This window comes from Poecile atricapillus, chromosome 2, assembly GCF_030490865.1.
Source record: "Poecile atricapillus isolate bPoeAtr1 chromosome 2, bPoeAtr1.hap1, whole genome shotgun sequence".
NCBI lineage: Eukaryota > Metazoa > Chordata > Aves > Passeriformes > Paridae > Poecile > Poecile atricapillus.
Window position 1 is genome coordinate 119,997,655 of NC_081250.1, and position 19,264 is coordinate 120,016,918.

At 36.1% G+C, this 19,264-nt stretch overlaps 1 protein-coding gene across 1 annotated transcript in view; it reads left to right on the forward strand.

Annotated features, from left to right (window-relative positions):
• Positions 1-19,264, forward strand: part of PREX2 (phosphatidylinositol-3,4,5-trisphosphate dependent Rac exchange factor 2) — a 169,154-nt gene that overhangs the window by 104,807 nt on the left and 45,083 nt on the right. The window contains exons 27-34 of the mRNA XM_058832482.1: positions 1,634-1,728; positions 3,677-3,759; positions 4,088-4,178; positions 5,418-5,546; positions 8,711-8,752; positions 11,346-11,563; positions 14,186-14,288; positions 15,850-15,993. Coding sequence (XP_058688465.1) covers positions 1,634-1,728; positions 3,677-3,759; positions 4,088-4,178; positions 5,418-5,546; positions 8,711-8,752; positions 11,346-11,563; positions 14,186-14,288; positions 15,850-15,993 — 905 coding nt within the window. The remainder of the gene's footprint in view (positions 1-1,633; positions 1,729-3,676; positions 3,760-4,087; positions 4,179-5,417; positions 5,547-8,710; positions 8,753-11,345; positions 11,564-14,185; positions 14,289-15,849; positions 15,994-19,264) is intronic.

Consider the following 19,264-nt stretch of genomic DNA (forward strand, 5'->3'; position numbering starts at 1 on the left):
ACCTAGGGTTCCGTATACAGAATAATCATAAAATTTGTGCATTAAGGACATATGTTGGAGTGAGATTGGAATGTTTTTTTCTCTGCTTAAATATTTGTATTAGTCAATACTTAAAATTTCCAGCTCTCATAATGCCACAGTGGTTATTACTGGAACTGTTTGGCTACTTTCAGCCATTATAATGCTCTCATTTTGTGTAGGGTCTCCTTCTAAACCTTACAATACAACACAAAAATCATGCAGAATGATACAGCAAATGCATCTAATCTGTTTCTCATTTTCCTGTGTTTTATTTTCTCATGCTTTGCACAACCCAGTTTTAATTAACCTTCATCTCCCCTTTGGAGACTTTAATAAGTGAATAGAGTTAGTTAGAAAACATTTCTTAATATCTAGCCAGAAATTTTTAATACTCCTTGGGACTGTTCACCCGCTATTAGGAACATGTTGTTACTGATGTCTTTTCATCTACTTAATGGTTATGATTGTAATTACATCATATTGCTTCATTTAAAAGTTTAACTCATTCACTTACCTCGTTGACTACAGGTCCAAAACATGGGTGATAGCCAGGAAATGTAAGTCGCTCTGCCTAAATTAGTGAAAAGTCACTTCTGTATCTACACAAGTTAAGAAAACAAATATGGAGCACACGTATAACAGCAGTGCTATTTAAAGAATGGATATGTTAATCTTGGTGAATGGGTACATCCAAATCATAAGATGCATATCATTATGTATAAACATCCCTTAGGTACACTTTTACATTATCTTACATTCACTTGGGTTTTTAAGACTCCCTCTGCTGGATAGTTACTTAAGCATTTCCTGCATTGAAACAAAATGATTTTCATATGGCTAAATAACACTGAAGGCTTTGAATTCAAATATATCTTCATAGGATTTTTAGTACAAATGTCTGTGTTTTACTCTGGTTTTGCTGCAGGAGTAGGTACTTCTCTGTGTGTTTTCTGTGCAGAAAAAATTGTTTTTGAGAGAAAAGAGCAGAAAGAAATGACAAATTTAAATCCCCAAATCTCCCTATTTGACCAATGTGGATGAAATTTTGTATGCATAGAAGTCTTGACTGAAGCCAAAGATGCAAATATCTATACATGTCTAAACAAAAAGGAACAGCTGGAAGAGATGGGATCATGAACTGTTTTGACTGACATGGAAAATAGTTTGTAGTTTGAGTTTTGGTGCTACTCAAATGAATCAAATCTCTTGTAAACCCTCAGTGAGACTCTGTTGTGCAAGTTGTAAAAAACTCAGTGGTCACAGATTCAAAAACTGCCACTCATGCAAGAAAAGTTGGTTGTTTTGCATTCAACTGTTATTGAATGTATTATTATTCTGTATTACTATTCTGCAAGTACTTGTTCACAGGTAAGGGGAAGGAAGATAATTGAAGCATCTATTTTGGGAATCCAGTCTTTTGAGTCCTACCAGGACTGCAAATTAAATGAAAGCCTAAGCAAAGGGATATTTTTATGTATAAAGAATTACACGGGCCTTCTCATCATTAAATTTAGGATGGGAAAAGGGAAATAATTTCCATAACTTTTTTACAGAGCCTATATTAAAGGACATAGCTTTATTTCTTTTTTTTGTTTTGTGTTTTATTTTCAAGTGACTGCAACAGCAATAGGAACTCCATTGCCTCTTTCACCAGCATTTGTAGCAGTCAGTGCAGTTCTTATTTTCACAGTGATGAAATGGATTCAGGTATGTTTAGAAAAGTGATCTATGAATCTGTCTTTGTTTCTTTTATTATATTTTATTATTTTAATTTACCTGGCAGTTTTATTGTTTTTATTTTAAAAATTACATCCTTCTTAGTAATAGAAGTGCATAATTTTGCTTCTGCCTAGCTAGTGCTGCACTTAGGAATCCTTCTGTAAAAGAGAGTCAGCATTCCATTATCTCTGTGAATAGACTGTATTAGAGCTCCTGGAATCACTGCTTTTCATGTCTTTCATGTCTTGACATTGCATTGTGTTGCACAGAGTTAGGAGCATTTTAAGTGAGTGTGGAATGCTGTCCTAGCCAGTGTCAGCACCTAGACAGCAGGAAATGGCTGTGTGCTCTTGTAGGAAGGAATGTGAGATCACATGGAAGCACGTTCTTGTTTATGCCATGACAAATTGGATTTAAGTAATTGCAGCTGCTAATAGGAATGGGAATTTAACTGCATGGAGAAAGAGGTCATATACTCAGGGACTAATAATAAAAAAATATTTGCTCTAAGCTGGGAGTTTATCATTTGGGAATGATTTAGGGAAAATAAAAACTGAGCATATTAGTTGAATGTGGCCCACCAGTGAGGCCTGGCCATAGTGAAGGCAAACTTTTATTGCTCATTGTACCAGGAGAGATATTTTCAGTTGGAACAGGAAAGTATTAAGACATTATGTAAGGTATCTGAGATACCTTGTGAATAATGCAGAGTAATGTGAATAAGACAGAATTTCATTTCCAGATATGATACATACTTACACAGCTAAGCTAATATAGAGTAAAAGATGAAGCACATAATGAATTGTTAATAAAAAAGGAGACCCAGGGTCTGTATCTTCAGCTTTAGATAAAAATGAACTGATACACTGTTGTGCAGCATCAAGCTGAAGTACCAGCTGAGGTGCCTAAAAGGACATGTCTTTGCTAGCCAAGCACAGATACAGTGCTTTAGATGACAAATATTGCTGCTCAGTGAAACTCACACTCTCGGTTGACTTAATTTTCAGTTAACCAAAGTTAACTTGGCTAACTCCAGAGCTCTTGGGTACCATGCTGTGTTGCCATTAAAATCCTGTGAAGAGGTATAATGGTTGTAAGGACGTCTAAATGGGCTAAAAAAATCAAGGAAAGAAAAGTGCTGTTAAAGTGTTTCACTGACATAAGAAAAATGAGTCTAGATTAACCTTGAATAAATTTGGATCATACGTTATCAAGTGGCTATTTCTTGTCTGTCACCAACATCAAGGAGGAAAGACAGTTTTAAGATCAATTTTTTAACATTTTTTGAAAGAGTTTGAGGTGTATCACCTGTTGTCTGAAACAGCAAGTGACAAGGCAGTGACCTAAGAGTCCTCCTCCTTTGCACTTGCTTCGCTTTTCATGTGGTACTTGCTGTTAAAAGCTTCATATCAAATACAGGATTTGGGTGCTGTATTTTCGCTGAATTACTAAAATCTCAGAACCGTTTTGTTATTAAGAACATTAGGAGTGTGAATTATCTGTAGAGTCCTTATAAAAACTTTGCACTGAATGGGTTTCAGTGACTTTGTGGCCTGCTACATTGGGTTCACACTTGGCCATTTAGCCTGGAGTTTAGTATGTTCTCCAGAAGAGAAGAATTGTGTGTTCTGGTCACAGAATGGCTGAGGTTTCAAGGGACCTTTTGGGATGATCTTGTCTAGTCCTCCCCTCAAGTAGGCTCATCTAAAGCATCTTCCAGAACCATGACCAGTTGGGTTTTGAATATGAATTTCTTTAAGAGATATTTCTGTATTATTGAGTAAGTAATAAATGCAAATTATGTAGGGAAAACAGTTACTATAGTCCTGACAGTGTAAACATCAGTCTGTGTGAAAAGCAGATTATCTAAGTTGCAAAGGTTTTGGAAAACATGCTGAAGCTTCTAAACAGTTTCTCATTTTAAAATATTTTTCAGGTGATGAGCTTCCCATAAGTGTTCGAATCTCCCATGATAAACAGGACAAGCTCCATAGCTGCTTGGAGCATCTTTTTGGTCAAGTATGAGATTATTTTTCTTGGCTTTGACACAGATGTTTGTGCTTGAGCTAAGATGTCTTTAGAAAATACCTCTTTTTAATTTTGCTTCCCACTGTTTACTGGGCTGGTATGTATTTACTGATTTTCCCCCAGTTTTCTGTAAATAGTCCAAAACTGCAAATTAAACAGCTCCTTAAATTTAGTCTAACGTTCTCTAGTTTGTTACTTTAACTAGAGCCATTAGGTAAGAAAGAATCCAATTCTTGTCAGTAGTCCACATTTCTTACAGAAAGAATTTGTAATTGTTGCTGTAAAAAACATCTTTCTCACAGAACCTTGATCCCAACAGGTCGATTCAATTGTCAATCTTTTGAAAGGACCAGCTGTGATGAGGGCCTTTGAGCAGACAAAATACTTTACACCAGGTCGAGGCCTCCAAGGTAACATTTAATTCCAACTATTGAGAATGAAAAGGCAGCTTGAAGGGTACATGGAAATGGCTGCTCACTCCTTGAGCTGCTGTTAAAGAACTGATTTTGCTTAATCTTGGTATATTCTGCAATAACTGATTGTTGATGTTCATGTTAAATAGATCCTAATTCTTAGCTGCAAACTGGCTCCTTAAATTTTATTGCATAATGTAGGAAAAAATGTCAAAATCAACTAAAATTTAGATTTTGAACTGATGTATTCATGAGATTTTTGAAGCAAGAAGCAGTTTTTTATATTGCAGGTGTTTTAATACATTTTTGTCACAACTACTGAAGTCATTCCTGATCTTTTTTATTACTAACACCAGATTGTTTTAATTTTATTTTTGTGGTTATATTATGTTTGAAGTGGATTTATAAATAAGTTGTGATTTATAGTCACAGCGATATTTATGCCAAATATATGCAAATATATTTATATAAATATATAACTGATTGCTAAAAAGAAATACCCTGTATGTAAATTCCACTACCACTTGTATGGTTGCTTAAGTTGAAGGGTAAAAATAAGCATCTGGTGGTAGTCATAAGTGATGAAAACCAGAAAGGACTTCTTTCAGTAGACTGAGTTTTTTAAAAAAAGAAAGAAGTTCAATGTGAAACAGATAGTTTTATTAATATCAGTATTAAGATGTATTGACACTACACATCTTTTAGCAAAGAATATTGGTTTTGGGTCATCAGAGTGTGTTTTTTACCCTGATTACAAGGTTTTACAAAGCCTGAATTGCTACCTGCTAAATGAATTTTCTCGAAAAGAGTACATAACTTCCTTTTTACTTTTTTTTTACTTTTTTTGTTGTTTTTGTTATTTGTTTGTTTGGGTTTTTGGTTTTTTTTGGTTTTGCATTTTCTGTTTGGGGTTTTTTTCAGTAAGTTATTTTGGTATAAATTTAATTTTCTGATTGAAACCATTTTGCCTCTAAAAGTTCCAGGGTCCTACTTACCATGCACCTTCTGTATTATGCACCTGCTTCAGAAAGAATAATTTTTGGGGATGCTGCTCACTCTCTCCTTAGACTTAAGCAGGGGGCTTAGATGACTGTTAGACCTGTCACCATAGCTTTAGCTAGAGTTAAATAAATTGCCAACACCTTGAACAATGCAAACATTTAAGAAAAAACAATGTCTTACTGTGACTTTCTCAGGAGGCTTAAGCAGAAAAATACTATTTTTGTCCTTGCTTAGAGTTTCAGCAAGAAATGGAACCAAAGCTCAACTGTCCAAAGAGGCTACGACTCCACATCAAGCAAGACCCTTGGAACCTCCCCAGCAGTGTCCGGAGTCTTGCCCAGAATATCAGAAAATTTGTAGAAGGTTAGTGTAAAAACAACACCATCATAAATAAGCACTTCATTAATAATACAGAGAGAAGGGAAGGGAAGGGGGGAGATACACAGCTGCTTCCTGCTGCTTCTAGGCAGGGTTTGTGGAACACAGTGTAGTCTATAGATAGGTTGTACTCTCAATAACAGGGTTAGTGGAGTTTATCTCAGCTGTCTTGTACTTACCCTATTGGCTTTAGATGCTGAAGAGAAAACAGTCTTTTGAAGAGAAAATAGTCTTCTGACAAGTGAAAACAAAGGAACCATATGTTGAATGTGGTAGGTTTTTCAGTTGCTACTGAAGTCCAGTGGACTTAACTGATTTGTCACAAAACTTCATGGGACTGATACACCAAAATGAGGTTTTTATTGAAATTTAGCTATTTTTCCCCCTGTTTAACTGGAAAGATGAAGACTCCACAGATTTTGTTCTGTACCTTGGTCTTTGTGCTTTGCTGGAGTCATTCTCTCTCTTTCTGTTACAAAGCCATGGTTTTCATTTAATGCATCTCAACTGATGCTATCACTCCACTGTTCCTCTGCCTCCCTTCCAGTGCTGTATAGAAGTTACCAAGTACTTTGCTCTGCTTCACAACCAAGTGACAGTGTGAGCTGAGGTTTTAGGCTTTTTCCCCTGTCTTCATATGAAAGTAACTGGCCTTTTCCCTCCAGAATATCTTGCCTGTAATTCCTGCTTTATTTCCTGTGCTGCTTGATAAATAAACAGAAATAAAGAGTAAGATTATTTTTATAAAAATGTCTGTGCTAGGATTCTATGTGGGAACAAAAGCTTAGGATTAGCTTTAAATTATTTTTAAATATGTGTCTGTGTTTAGCTTCTTCTGCTTGTGGGCTAGTTGTTACAGTGTCCCTTAAAGAATCTGTTAAGTATCAGACCAATGGGAAAGAACTTTGTGATAAGTTTTATTATTATAAAATTTCAAAAACCAGCCAGCCAAGTCAAACAAACTCTTCCCTCTCTGACTTGGCATTTCTGATTTGAGATACATCATATTTTCAGACCCCGGGTTAGGAAATTATAAAATCAACCACAGAAATGTCTTCTTTTTGGAGTTAATCACATTGGGTTGGCTCTCCAATACTAAGAATACTCCTTTTAGTTTAATGGTGCCTGTCACTGAGTGAAAAATTAATAAATTGTTTTGAATCCCTTATTTTCTACAGGTCCTTCTTCAGCTTAAATTTTCTGTAGAAATATTCCTGTAGAAAAGCTAAGTAAGATTTTTTGATGAAAAGAAGAGGTGTTCTAGAGTAAGCCAGATTTCTAGCCAGCTAGTCATGTAATTACATGAGGAAGTGCAGTTGTTTTTCTAGCAGCATAATTTTAAGTTTAAACAGGAAATATGATGCAACTGAGAAAGTTTGTATCTATTTTAAATTAGGAGTGAGGTGTGATGGAGCCTTTCAGTTATTGAAGGCACAAAAAAATGTGTGTCAACTTAAATTATAAACTATGCAGAGCAAAATCTATCATTTTGAAATATTTTCAGGTGTGAAAAACAAAATAAAACTAAAATCTAGCCTTTCCTGGCAAAGATCAGAATAGCAGATTAATGTGGAGTTTTTAAAATAAAGTACAAAAGAATATTTAAAAATAAAAGAAACTGAAGGCATCTTGCATTGCAAATCAGAATTTAAGAGAAACTGCTAGGGAATTATTCTTTTCCATAAACATTATGAAGAGGGAGTGAGAACTTCCATATCATTTGGTATTTGTTGAAAAACAAATGATTGACATCCAAGGTTCACTTATAACCCCAGGTAAGTAGAAAATAATCTAAAAATGCTCTTTTGCCTGTAGGTATATTTTGAAGCACAGAAGACTTATAGAAGTGATAAAAGAGAGTTGCAGTGTCCTGTGATTTCCCCAGAAGCAGGAAATCATTATTTATAGATACTTCAAATTGTTTTGAATTCAGAGATCCAACTAATCTTATCTAAAACAAGATGCAAGTAATAGCCTCGATGTATCTGAGTTATTCAGATAAAAGCCCTATTTCTCTACACTCTATTTTCAGTTATTAAGTTACATTTAGACTCCAAGACACCAGGTTATTAATCTCTGTTTTCTTTTTCAAAAGACAAGAGGCTAAGACAAAGGCCTAGAACCAGGAATTTTTAGGAATAACTAATAATTTTTAATGTTTGGGTGTTTGTATTTGCGGCAGTAACGGCATAGGGGGAAATGTTACCAAATGATCTTGTCCATATAGCAAATTTCAGCCCTGCTTGTGCACTGAACAGGGCTTTGAATAGGACTGCAGAGAAACTTGGGTGTGTGAAAGAAGATTTGGAAAGATGTGAAAGCATGTGTGTGTTCCTCCAAGTAGTACCTGTAGGACAAGTGATGTGCTCAAAGTTGGGCACTCTCTAAGGTTATGGTGGATTTTAACCTTCCTGCTTCTTAGAGCACTGGTTAACACATTTCAATTTGTGCTCTGGTCATAAATTACACTTCCTTCAGCCTGCCTGCAGCCTTTGAAAAGCAGCTCCCTCCAAGGAAAACATAAAAGGTGTTGGGGGGAAGTATAAAGAGAGATAAACCCACATTTTTGCGAGTGTAAAGATTTTTTTTTTATTTTTTTTACTTTTTACTTCATAGATTGTTAAGTCAAAAGACTTTTTTTTGAAGCAAAATAAAATTCTGAAGGCTGGAAGTTAAGTGAAAATGCTGTTGTATTTTTCCTAAATGCTTTAGTTTGCATTAAAATGGGGATAATTTGAGATTTTTGGGTATGAACAAAGAGTACATGAGAAGGACAAGAAAGAATTAGGGTAATGTGGGAATCAATGAAAACTGGAAAATCAGCTGAAAACTCAGTTTTCCACAGTTTTGGGACTGGAATTCTTCATGTATGGACTTGCTCTGGAGAGCTGCTACACATGTGCTCTGCGATAGCAGCTGCCTTTTCATGTCTCTTCCTCAGTGCTTTTGATTACTACCAGCTTTTATCAAACCATATGTACAACAATGTGAAGTTGAGACTCATTACTGTTTTTTTAGGTATGAATCAGCATTGCCTAGAAAGAAGTTGGAGTTAAGCTGGTATGAAATGAGAAACTGTGAATGTAATATTATGTTGATGAAAATACTTGTAACCATTACCTCAAAATATTTTCTTCTTTTTCTTTAAGAGGTGAAGGCACGAATACTCTTGGCACTTCTTGAATATACAGGTAATTTTGCTTGTTTTGGGAGGGAGAGAAGTGAATATGGGCGGTTTGAGATAATTTTTGCTTTTGAATGGAAATTCTGTGTTTACATTAAGGGGAAAAATCTCAGATATGATAAGACCTCATAATCAGCAACTTCATCCCACTGTTTAGAGTAAGGAGTCCTGAAGAACACAATTTCAGATATTTTTAACAAACGTTGCACATTCCTTTTTTTTTATTTTAATGCAAAATACCTTATCTGGTCATTTACTCTAGATCTTGGCAGATAAAGTTAAGTACTAAACACTCAGCTTTTCCACAGTGTCCCAGCCATCTTTCTTCTCTGGGCGTTTTCTTATTTACTGTTTTTCTTTTCGTTCCCATCTGTTTCCAGGTTTATATTGCTATTTTAACCCATGCCTTTCCTTTTATCTCTTTTTAGAGAATATTGAAGTTCCTCCTTTCTGGAAGGAGTCCAGTTATTCTCTGTATTAATTCTACTATGATGCCATACAGCATACAGCTTAAAATACACAAAGCAGGGACATGTGCCTACAAAATTACTGTCACTGAATCAGTATTTAAAAAATAATATCTCTGCCACAAGTTCCCCCACAGTTTTTAGGTGCCTACGTGTTCAAGTAGGCAGTCCAATTTAACTGTAAAAGCTCATTATTTTGACCATCTTACAGCACTACATGAATGCATGACATAATTATTTCTGTTATGACACACAAGAATAATTTTATATAGGAGATTATAATTTTTTTGTCAGATTTCTTCGAAATATTAGAAAAGTTTTTAGTAATTCCTCAAAATAAGAAGTGATTTGATAAAATGTCCTAGACTTGATTTTTTAAAAGCAGTTTTCCCTATTTATGTTGTTTTATAAGCTGGTAAACTCTAGTTTATTTTTTATAAAAATATTTCTGTAGAAAAACCCCAAAATGCTCTTGTATTCAGTACCTGATGTTCAAGTAGTATTAGATGAGATTTAGAAATGTGTTTGAGTCACAGGGGGGCTGCTTCAGAAGCAGGAAATACAGAGGAAATCAGCTGTTGTTAGAGGGAAAGAGATAAAATTCAGCAAAGCGAGGAAACAATGTGTGTTGGGCTCAAATCCTGAGTGCTCCCGTAAATCTGGAAAATTTTTGACCATGGAGAAGCCAGGGGGATTTTTAAGATCGGAGAGTTGGAGTTGTATATAGTTCTTAAAGAAGAAAATCCTCTCTGTTCTAGATTTGCACAACTTGAGAGACACAGAGAACAATCAAAAAAAAAAAAAAAAAAAAAAAAAGAGAAAAAAAAAAAAGAAAGAAGCATTGAGTCACAGTGCATAAACAGTATGATTTGATCATTTATGGAAAATATTCCCAAGGTTCTGAGAAACTGTCAAATAGAATGGAAATGATAGCAAAAGACTGCTCACAATTATCAAAAGCTGAGAAAAAGACTGAAGAAGATCTCAGAGGAAAATAGACAGAATGAGGTTACAAAAAAGCACATTTTTACATTTGGTAGTAATTTTGTGAGCACCGAATAATTTCTGCTGACTTATCCAGTTATCAGAATTCTTGTCAGCTCCATAGAAAAGTTGGAAAAGGACCTAAGCCTCTTAGAGGCAGAGCAATCTAGTAGCAAAGACAAATAGTTTAGGCTTTGGAAAGACCTCTATATAACCTGATCTGCTTCTCTTGCTCTGAGAAAGATTAAATCTACCTGTACCATTGTGATTGATGTTTGCCTAACAGCTTATAATGACAAAATTATTTGAAGACCTTCAGAAAAGAGGACAAGAAGGAAGCACTGAATATTTATCATCAGAGTTTTGCTCTTTATTGAGAATATGTTTCCCTTTCTAATTCTTTTGACCTTTAGCTAATCTAATACTTGTGCCCTTCAGACAAGATTGGTAGGTTAGCTAGTCCCTAATTTAAATCAGCTGCTAATATTCCATAGCTATCTACCTATAGACCTGCTCTGGACTTTCCTGGCACCATGAATCTCTGCTGTTTCCTGGATATGTGATGCTGCTCTGTACTTATTTTATAGATAGATTGACATTTATATAAATTTTATTTGGATAGATTGTGTTCTGGTAGCAATACTGTGCCTTCCAGCAGACAGACTTCATTTGCCCTCCCCAGCTGGTAGCTGTGGAGTCAACCAGATGATGAAGTCATGTTAAGAGCTTCTGACTGTCCTTGCTTCCTGTGGAAAGTAAATGTTTGTGGGCCCAACTTGCTCTCACATTGCAGCTAAAAGATCTGACCTGCGTCCATTGTCCTGTGACATCAAAAGTACATATAATTTATGGCATGTACATTAGAATCTATGAGAGAAATGTACGTTGTTTATGGAGAAATACTTTAGATTCCAGAGTTTAAATACACTCATATGCAATTTTAGAATTATAATATTTTAATGAGGAAAATGGAAAACTGGGTCATGGAGTACTATTAACTAGAGATAACATCAGGCTGTAAACTTATGATTTGCTTGACATCAAAATGGCTTGTTTTTAGAGAAAGGAAAAGAATTCCAGCCTTGTTTGTTTGCTGTTAACTAATCTGCTTAATATTGCTTTTCCTCTTTTGGCTTTTACACCTCACAGATAGCGAGATACAACTGAGGCGAGACATGGTCTTCTGTCAGAGCCTGGTGGCCACAGTCTGTGCGTTTTCAGAGCAACTGATGGTGGCCTTAAATCAGATGTTTGACAACAACAAAGAATATGAAATGGAGACCCTGGAGGCCAGCAGAAGGTGGTTGGAACAGATAGCCAGTGCAGGTCTTCTCCTTCATTTCCAGTCTCTGCTCTCTCCAAACCTGGTAAGGCTCCTCATGTGTCCTGCTTGGTCAGAGACCCTTTTCATTCCCTGAACCAGGCACACGGTTAAATAGCCTCAGATGTAAATCTGATCTTCTGTGTCCTTTGTGCTTATCTTGCTACTTAGTTAGCTGCTATTTGGAAAAGATACCGGTCAGATAATTACAGATTTGGGAAATGCTTGATTATGATACAGGAAATAAGTTTTCCTCAAATTCTGTTTGCTCTGAGATAGTGAGTTTACCCTTGACTCCCCACTGCTGTTGTAGCTGTTCCCTGGGGTTGAATGTTCTATTAGGTGATAAGTAGAACTTCATTTTTCAATAAGCAACAATACAAGATAAATAAAATACCAGGTTTAGGTAATTTTATCACCCTTCCCAGTAAAAACTATAGGTGTACAGTAGTTGAAGGTGTAAACGTGCTGGTCTGTTTTGTTCCTGTCCTATGGAAAATCCCTGTAGCCTGTCAGAGTAATTGGACATCGGTTGTTTCTTCACAAGGCTTGGCAAAGAGCCATGGTTTAAGAAACAATTAAAAATGGGACATGGCTTTGTAGTCCCTTAATCCTCAGTTATCCAAAGTGCTTCTTTAGCTATTTAAGATGCTTCTCACACTAGACTGGTTCCTGCTAACCAGAGGAACTGTGAAAGTCTGCATAGCCTGCTCCATGACAGTCTTCTCTACCTCTGGAGTTGCTCAGTAAGATTAAAACTCTGTGTAAATAACAGATGATGTTCTTAGTATCAAAGATGTTCTTTCCTCTCCTTGTCTGTCTCAGCAGCAAATTGCTGACAACTTGACATAAGAAACTTTAGAAGCAGAAGAAACCAATACAAATAAAGGTATTTCTAAATCACAGTCATAAAGTCTTAGTCTATGCTATTGTTGGAGACTACTGACTTAAGCCAGTGTGACCAACTATCTCACAGGCAGTTGTGGTGCTTGGGTTTGCATGAGTGTGTGCAGCTTGCAGACAGATAAAACTGGGGCCTCAGAGAAACAGGGGAACTCTATTCACATGAGGACCATGTGAAGAAAGCACTGTCTGGCAAGCTTGGAGTCATGTCTTGAGTTCTGGACACATTTTGACAATGTGTAACACTACCAGGTGGTGCAGAGTTCCAGAGTAAATTCCATTAGTGCCTGTCTAATGTTTTTCCATGTGCTTTGTTGTTATGTTATCACGAAGCAACTGTTGTCTTTAAAGCTCTGAATAATGATATTTTTTTCTTTCAAGATTGCAGTGATTTCCTTTGTAGTGAAAACTTGTGCTACTCAACTATTTTCACATAATCAGATATCAGCAGTATGCATTGTCCAATTGAAAATAAAGTTCAGTCTTTTCTGCCTAACAGTTCTTAACCAAGGGAAATGTATTTAAATGCAGCTTTTTCAATACCTTCTCAGCACTGTTTGGCTTACAAATGATCCGTGTTATTTTAAACAAGGGTATTTGAAGGAAATTACACTCTTTATGGCCAGAGTTCAGTAAAGAATGAGCAGTTGTGCAAGAGTTTCCCACGCTGCTTGATGGTATTCAGACTATTCTGCTGACAAAATCACTCTGTCCATAGACTTCATAAATTGAACCAGAAGACCAGATATTTCTAGCAGATTTGCTTTTTCATAAGTACAAGGGGGAATGCTATTTCACTATATAGATCAGGGAAAATCGTGGGTTTTTTTTCTTCTGTTCTATAATTCTGTAAACTATAATTTATTGTCAATTTATGGGCAGCTATTTATTATTCTTTGCCATCCTAATGTTTCAGTTCTAAGAGGGGGAAAAATGCATGCCTCAGATTTCCTTTTGGCCCTTGTTAAAGAGCCGGGGGATGGCTGTATAATGAATGGAATTACTTTATAGTGATTATTGATTTAAACTATAATTGATCTGCATAGTTAACTCAAGATAACCATAATTGTAGATTACTATTTTCCTTTTCAATGTTTCAGTTAAGCATCTTGAGAAATCCTGGATCTCTTTAACTGTGCCTAAAGCTCAGGGATACACAGAATGAGCTATAGGTGGGAATCAGAATATTGGCACATGTATGCACTTGATTTGTGCCTAGAGTTCTGTAGGTGAAGTGCAAGTCATCCTGAGTTTGTAATTTCTCTGAGCTTCTGGTTCAATTATTGGTGCTTAGAGTGGACACAATAAACTCTTATATGTTGTTCATAAGTGAAATCCTAAAGTTATGGAAATTTTAAAAGAAGATTGCTAAAGAAAAAAATATAGTTTCCACATTTTCCTTCTATTGCTTTACAAGATAGACCTGATGGCAAGACAAGGTCTTAATATCTGGTGTCTTATAGAGTAATGACAGAATGATTTGATTAAAAGACAAGAGAAATAATAACAGCAATAAATTACCTATTAACTTACTGTGTGATGTGATAACATTAATTTTAATCACCTTGAACTAGTAATAAAAGGGAAAATGCCAAAAGAAACAAGGATATTTACCTCATCTAGGAATTAAACAGGTTATTCACTGCAGCAGTGAAATGTTGCACAACACTGTAGTTAATTTTATGTCCTGCTCTCTAATATTATTTCTGGTTGGGAAAACATCTGGCTGAAATGACCTTTCCACTTTTTATTTTGCCTTTTTTAGGCTGATGAACAAGCTATGTTAGAAGATACATTGGTTGCATTGTTTGACTTGGAAAAAGTTACTTTCTACTTCAGACAATCAGAGCCAGAACCACTAGTTGCAAGTGAGTAATTAAAATCTGGGTTTTACTGATTTTGTAGCATTTTTTGTTCCTAGAATGTTACCTCCCACAGGGAATCTTATATAACTTGGAAAAATGGAGAATAAGTAGATGTATTGCTCTCCTGATATTCCTAGATGTACCGAAATACAGCTATCGTCGGTGACAATGCAGAATCATTATCTGGCAGTGTCAGTAACCTTGGGGCAAAATTGTTTGCTTAGCTGAACTTTCCATTGGGAGTATGTGGCTGCATCAGGAAAGTCCCTGGAAGACCCAGCTGTTGTTGAAGAAACGTGTAAAAATAGCTTGAAGGTCTTGGTAGGGAAATACAACCGATACAAGATGAAGAAGCAGAAGCCATGTTTCATTTTTTTGTGTGGAAAATAAATAACTTTTTGAAGAGTTCCTTGAAAGGACAAGGCAGGCACTATGAGGGTCACATAAAATTGGGCAAGAAACTTTCTCTGAGACCTGCTGCTGCGGATGATCAGGGTCCTGAACCCTTCCTCACAAAACTTGCCCAACTCAGCAGGAAAGGACAGTCTTTGCAGTCTGCTGTTAATGCACTTTGCTCATTTTCAGCCATTCTTTTTTTAATATATATGCTCGGCCAGTAGATATTTTCCTGCAGTGAACTTTGTTTAGTGAACAAAAAGGCCTCATTTCTTTCCTGTCTCATAAGTCCCCTGGGAAGGGAGGAAAGCATGTCTGCTTCACATCAAGCCCTTCTGAAACAATTCCTTTGCTGGATTAAGACCACACTGGAGAGAACTTCTGCAATAACCAAAACCAGAAGACACAAAGCTCCACAAAGCTGCTTGTGCTTGGGAGAATTCAGTAGCACAGGGCTGACAGTCAGGTAGGATTTAGCCTGTGTAAGACCACAGTTATTTTGCTTTCATTCAAGTAAGGCCCCTGCTCAGAGTGTTTTAAAAAGAAGCCCTGCTAAACCAGGTAACAGCATGGAAATGCAGTTCCAGGAGGGCCTCCTAATGGTTAGTTAATGCTATACCTCTGTCATGAGCTGTTCATATTGCGGGATCTTTCAACTGAGGTGTCTGTGCTAATAAACAAACTCCATGTGTTCAAGGGTTATAATGAATTCTGTATTTTCTTTTGGTTTAAGTGAAGCCACCACAGTCACTCTGACTATGCTTATAATAGTCAAGAAATGGCAAATTATTTTTTTTTGGCTTTGATTATGAATAAAAAAAATAAGGGAAAATAAGTCTTTTTTCTTATTACCATAAGTAGTGCAAAATGTTCCTTTGGAATCTTTACCATTTAGGTACAATGTGAGTTATGCTCACAGTAAAAAAAACCAAAAAACCTCTATGCAACAATAATACTAATGCAAATCACTATGTTTTGTTGTTACTGTTTTCAACTTGGAACTTATCTATGGAAACAATGTATAATGAAAAATACAGAATGTTGTGTCTGCAGTGATTTTTTTTATTATTTTTTTTTTATCTAACTGCATGAATTTTGTGTGCAACATTTTCTGGAAAAAAATGTGCCATTGCTTACAATGAAATTGTAACACTGACTGTATTTTTAGATGTACCAATCACATACCAAGCAGAAGGAAGCCGACAAACACTGAAGGTTTACTTCTATCTTGATGGTTACCACTTTGAACAGCTTCCTCAAAGGCTGAAGAATGGAGGAGGATTTAAAATCCATCCAGTACTTTTTTCACAAGGTAACTTGAGGTTAAATTCCCCTTGCCCTGCTTCTTTCACATAATAACTAACTCTCTTTTAACTCCTACTTATTTACTCTGATTTATATTCTCTGTAGCTATAAGGGTACACTGCTCATATTTAGTTGTTGTTTAATGTGGGTATTTATTGAGAACTTTTAAAATATACGTTGAAGAAATTCTGATGTCTGTAATAAAAAATAGAGGCATGGTTATAATTTTCTAAATTTATGCCAGTTACATGATTCTAACCACAAAGAGTGAATCTTCATTTATCAATATTGTTGTGTTCTTTTTAGCCATTAATGGACAATAGTCAGACTATGAAACTTGCCCTTAAAAGTGTTTTGCTTTTCAACTGCTATCGTAATCTTTTCCCATTACTTCATATTTGAGGACTAAATTGCTATCCCCTTCAGAATTCTGTCTCCTGAAAATGTTATGAAGAGTTAAATAGCATTTTCAGGCTTATGTACTTATTGCTCTGCAAACATTACAAAGTGAGGAACGGTGGCGCTGATGCTCAGACTCTTCATAAATTACAGCAGCCCGCGTTAGCTGCCGTGTCATTACAGTCATCAGGAGCGTGAAGTTTGCTCCACTGAAATGGTGAATGTGAGCTGCTGATTGCCTTGAGCCGCCTTTGATTTCACAGGGAGCTCAAAATACTTCATACCTTGTGAAAGGCTTCCAGGGTCTGTGTGGAATAGGCAGAAGTCAGGCATACAAATGAAGTTTTAGAGGGGAGCTTGGTTTCTGATAGACAAAGAGGATGTAAAAGTAAATAGTGCACAGAAACATAAATAAATAGCTGAACTTACTATGTTTAACTAAACTATTGATGAATGTTGAACTTACTATTTTACTATGTTGAACTTACTATTTAACTAAAGTTAAAATGCACCATTTTTATAAAAATAAGATCCTTGGAGTTTGATTCTTAAGCAAACTAATGAGTACTTTGGTGGTTTTCTTTTGGACAGATTGATTTCAGTCATAGGGAAAAATGAGAACACTGAGCAGGAGGCAAATTTCAGTAGAGCAGACAAAAAAAGCACTTGAGAGAGAACAGAAAATACCTTGGTTCAGCCGAATTCCTGGAAATACTATTTTTTTTTTAGATTGGGGAGGGGATTCGGTGTGCTACAGGATTTATTTAGCAATATTTTTCCACTTAAGTTTCCAATAGCACAAAAAAATTTGATTCTTAGGATAAGCATCTCTGTAGACAGCTAAAGGAAAAGAATAAGAATCCATTCAAGTGTTTATATCTGCTTAATATTTTTCAGTAGAAAGGAAAGTTTCTTCTTTCTTTATCATATCAAATTTCTTTAATTTTCAAGGATCATCCTCTTAAATAGTCCATTGATCTCCAATAACAAGAAGTCCTAGATAAATCTTTAAATCCTAGTGTTAAAATCATTCTTTTGAGGGTTTTTTTATCTCATTAATGAGTGGATTGGGATTCTGTTTTTTACTTCCCTATGAGGTTTGGGTGACCTGCCATCAAACTAACTCAGTAGATTCCCATCTCTCACTGAAATTTATTAGCTGCTAATATAGAAATCTTGTTTAAGTTTCTCTGTGAATATTTGTGAATATTTGTGAATATTTTCTCCCCCAATCTAAACATAGGTAAGTTGTTTCCTGCTTAAAATGCAATGGTTTATGGTATTTTCAAATGGAACATATAGAAAATCATATTTTTGGAATACTTCTTCAAAGGCAAGGGTCATTGAACATCAGAGTGTTTATCTCTGTGTTTCTCTATTCTGTGTCATAGCTCCATGCCTAACATTAAAAGTCTACATATTTACATGATTGGCACCATAATATTTTTTGAAGTTTTTTGTTGTTTTCCCATGCTATATTATCTATCCCTCCAGTTGTAAAGAACAGTTTCAACCACATACCCAAGTGTATATACATTGAAAAGGATCCTGGTTTACAGGACTGGGGCTGAGGATGTTGAGATAGTGCTATTGGCATTTAGATTTCTCTTCTTCCTTTCTTCTTCTTTCCTTCTTTCTCAGCAGTAAATTTAAAGACACTATTTAAAATGAAAATTCTGGTTACTTGAAATTGTTACATAGAGTCTCAGTTATGTATAGTTTTACAATTATTTTTTAGTTTTTCATAGTTTTAGAATAATTCAGATTGGGAGGGACCTCAGGAGATCTCTGTTCGAACATCCCATCTATTCCAACCTCCAACTTTCAACAGCAACAGCTGTGGCATGAAACCAGGTGGCTTGGGTGTCTAACAAGTAGAATCTTGCAAGCACCCAGGGACAGAAACTGTACAGCCTCTTGGGTAACCTGTTACTCTACTTGACTGCCCTAATAGTGAAGAAGTTTTTTTTTTCTATTGAGTTGAAATGTTTCTTGTTTCAATTTGTGTGGATTGTCTCGTTATGCTGGTTTGTGCCATTGTGAAGGGCCTGGCTCTTTATGTGGCCCTGCACTTGGGTGTAATCCACTGCTTGTCCCAGTTTGGCAGTAGCTGCCAACTTGTCTTACCTCCCCCAGGTCAGTGATAAAGACACTGAACAACAGAGATACCTGTGGTGCTCGATGTGTAGTGGGCCCCTGGGCAGACCATGCCCCATTAGCTACCACCCTTTGAGTCCACCCGTTCTTCCAGGTTGCTTTCCCAATCACTTATTCTGTGCCTCCAGACCATAATATCCTATCTTGCATTGAAGAATACCACAGAAGACATGTTTGTAAGGAAAGCTTCCTTACAAAAGAACTTTCTAATATACTGGGTAGAAAAATGTTAAACCCTTCAGCGAGGGCAGGGACAAAGCACACAGCATGTGAGTCCCTGCCTGCACCTGTGAGCGTGGCTCCAAAGGGACAGAACTCTGTGCTCCTGCCAGTCCTCACAGATGACTGAGTTTCCTGGTTGGATAATCTAATTGAATAAAACCAACTTCATGCCAGTAAAATAAGCAGTAGGGATTATCAATTCTGTTTGTGTTAACATATTGTTATAAACGGTGTTCAATGGTTATTTTTGTCTGAGCTTTCTGGTGTGACTTAGAACCAAGGAAGAATCAAGTCTGACTGTTGAAACTTAATATTTTTTGCAGAAGTAGAATTACAAACTGTGAAAGCACAGAAGGGGAGTGCAATTTGCATGTTCTTTCACAATGAATGAATTATTTATTAACTGGTCATATTAAGCAATACAAGCAGAATTAATATTCTGAGTGCAGCTGAAGCTGTAAGGCAGCAGCATGTTTCCATGAAAACTCTGCTTATGGCTT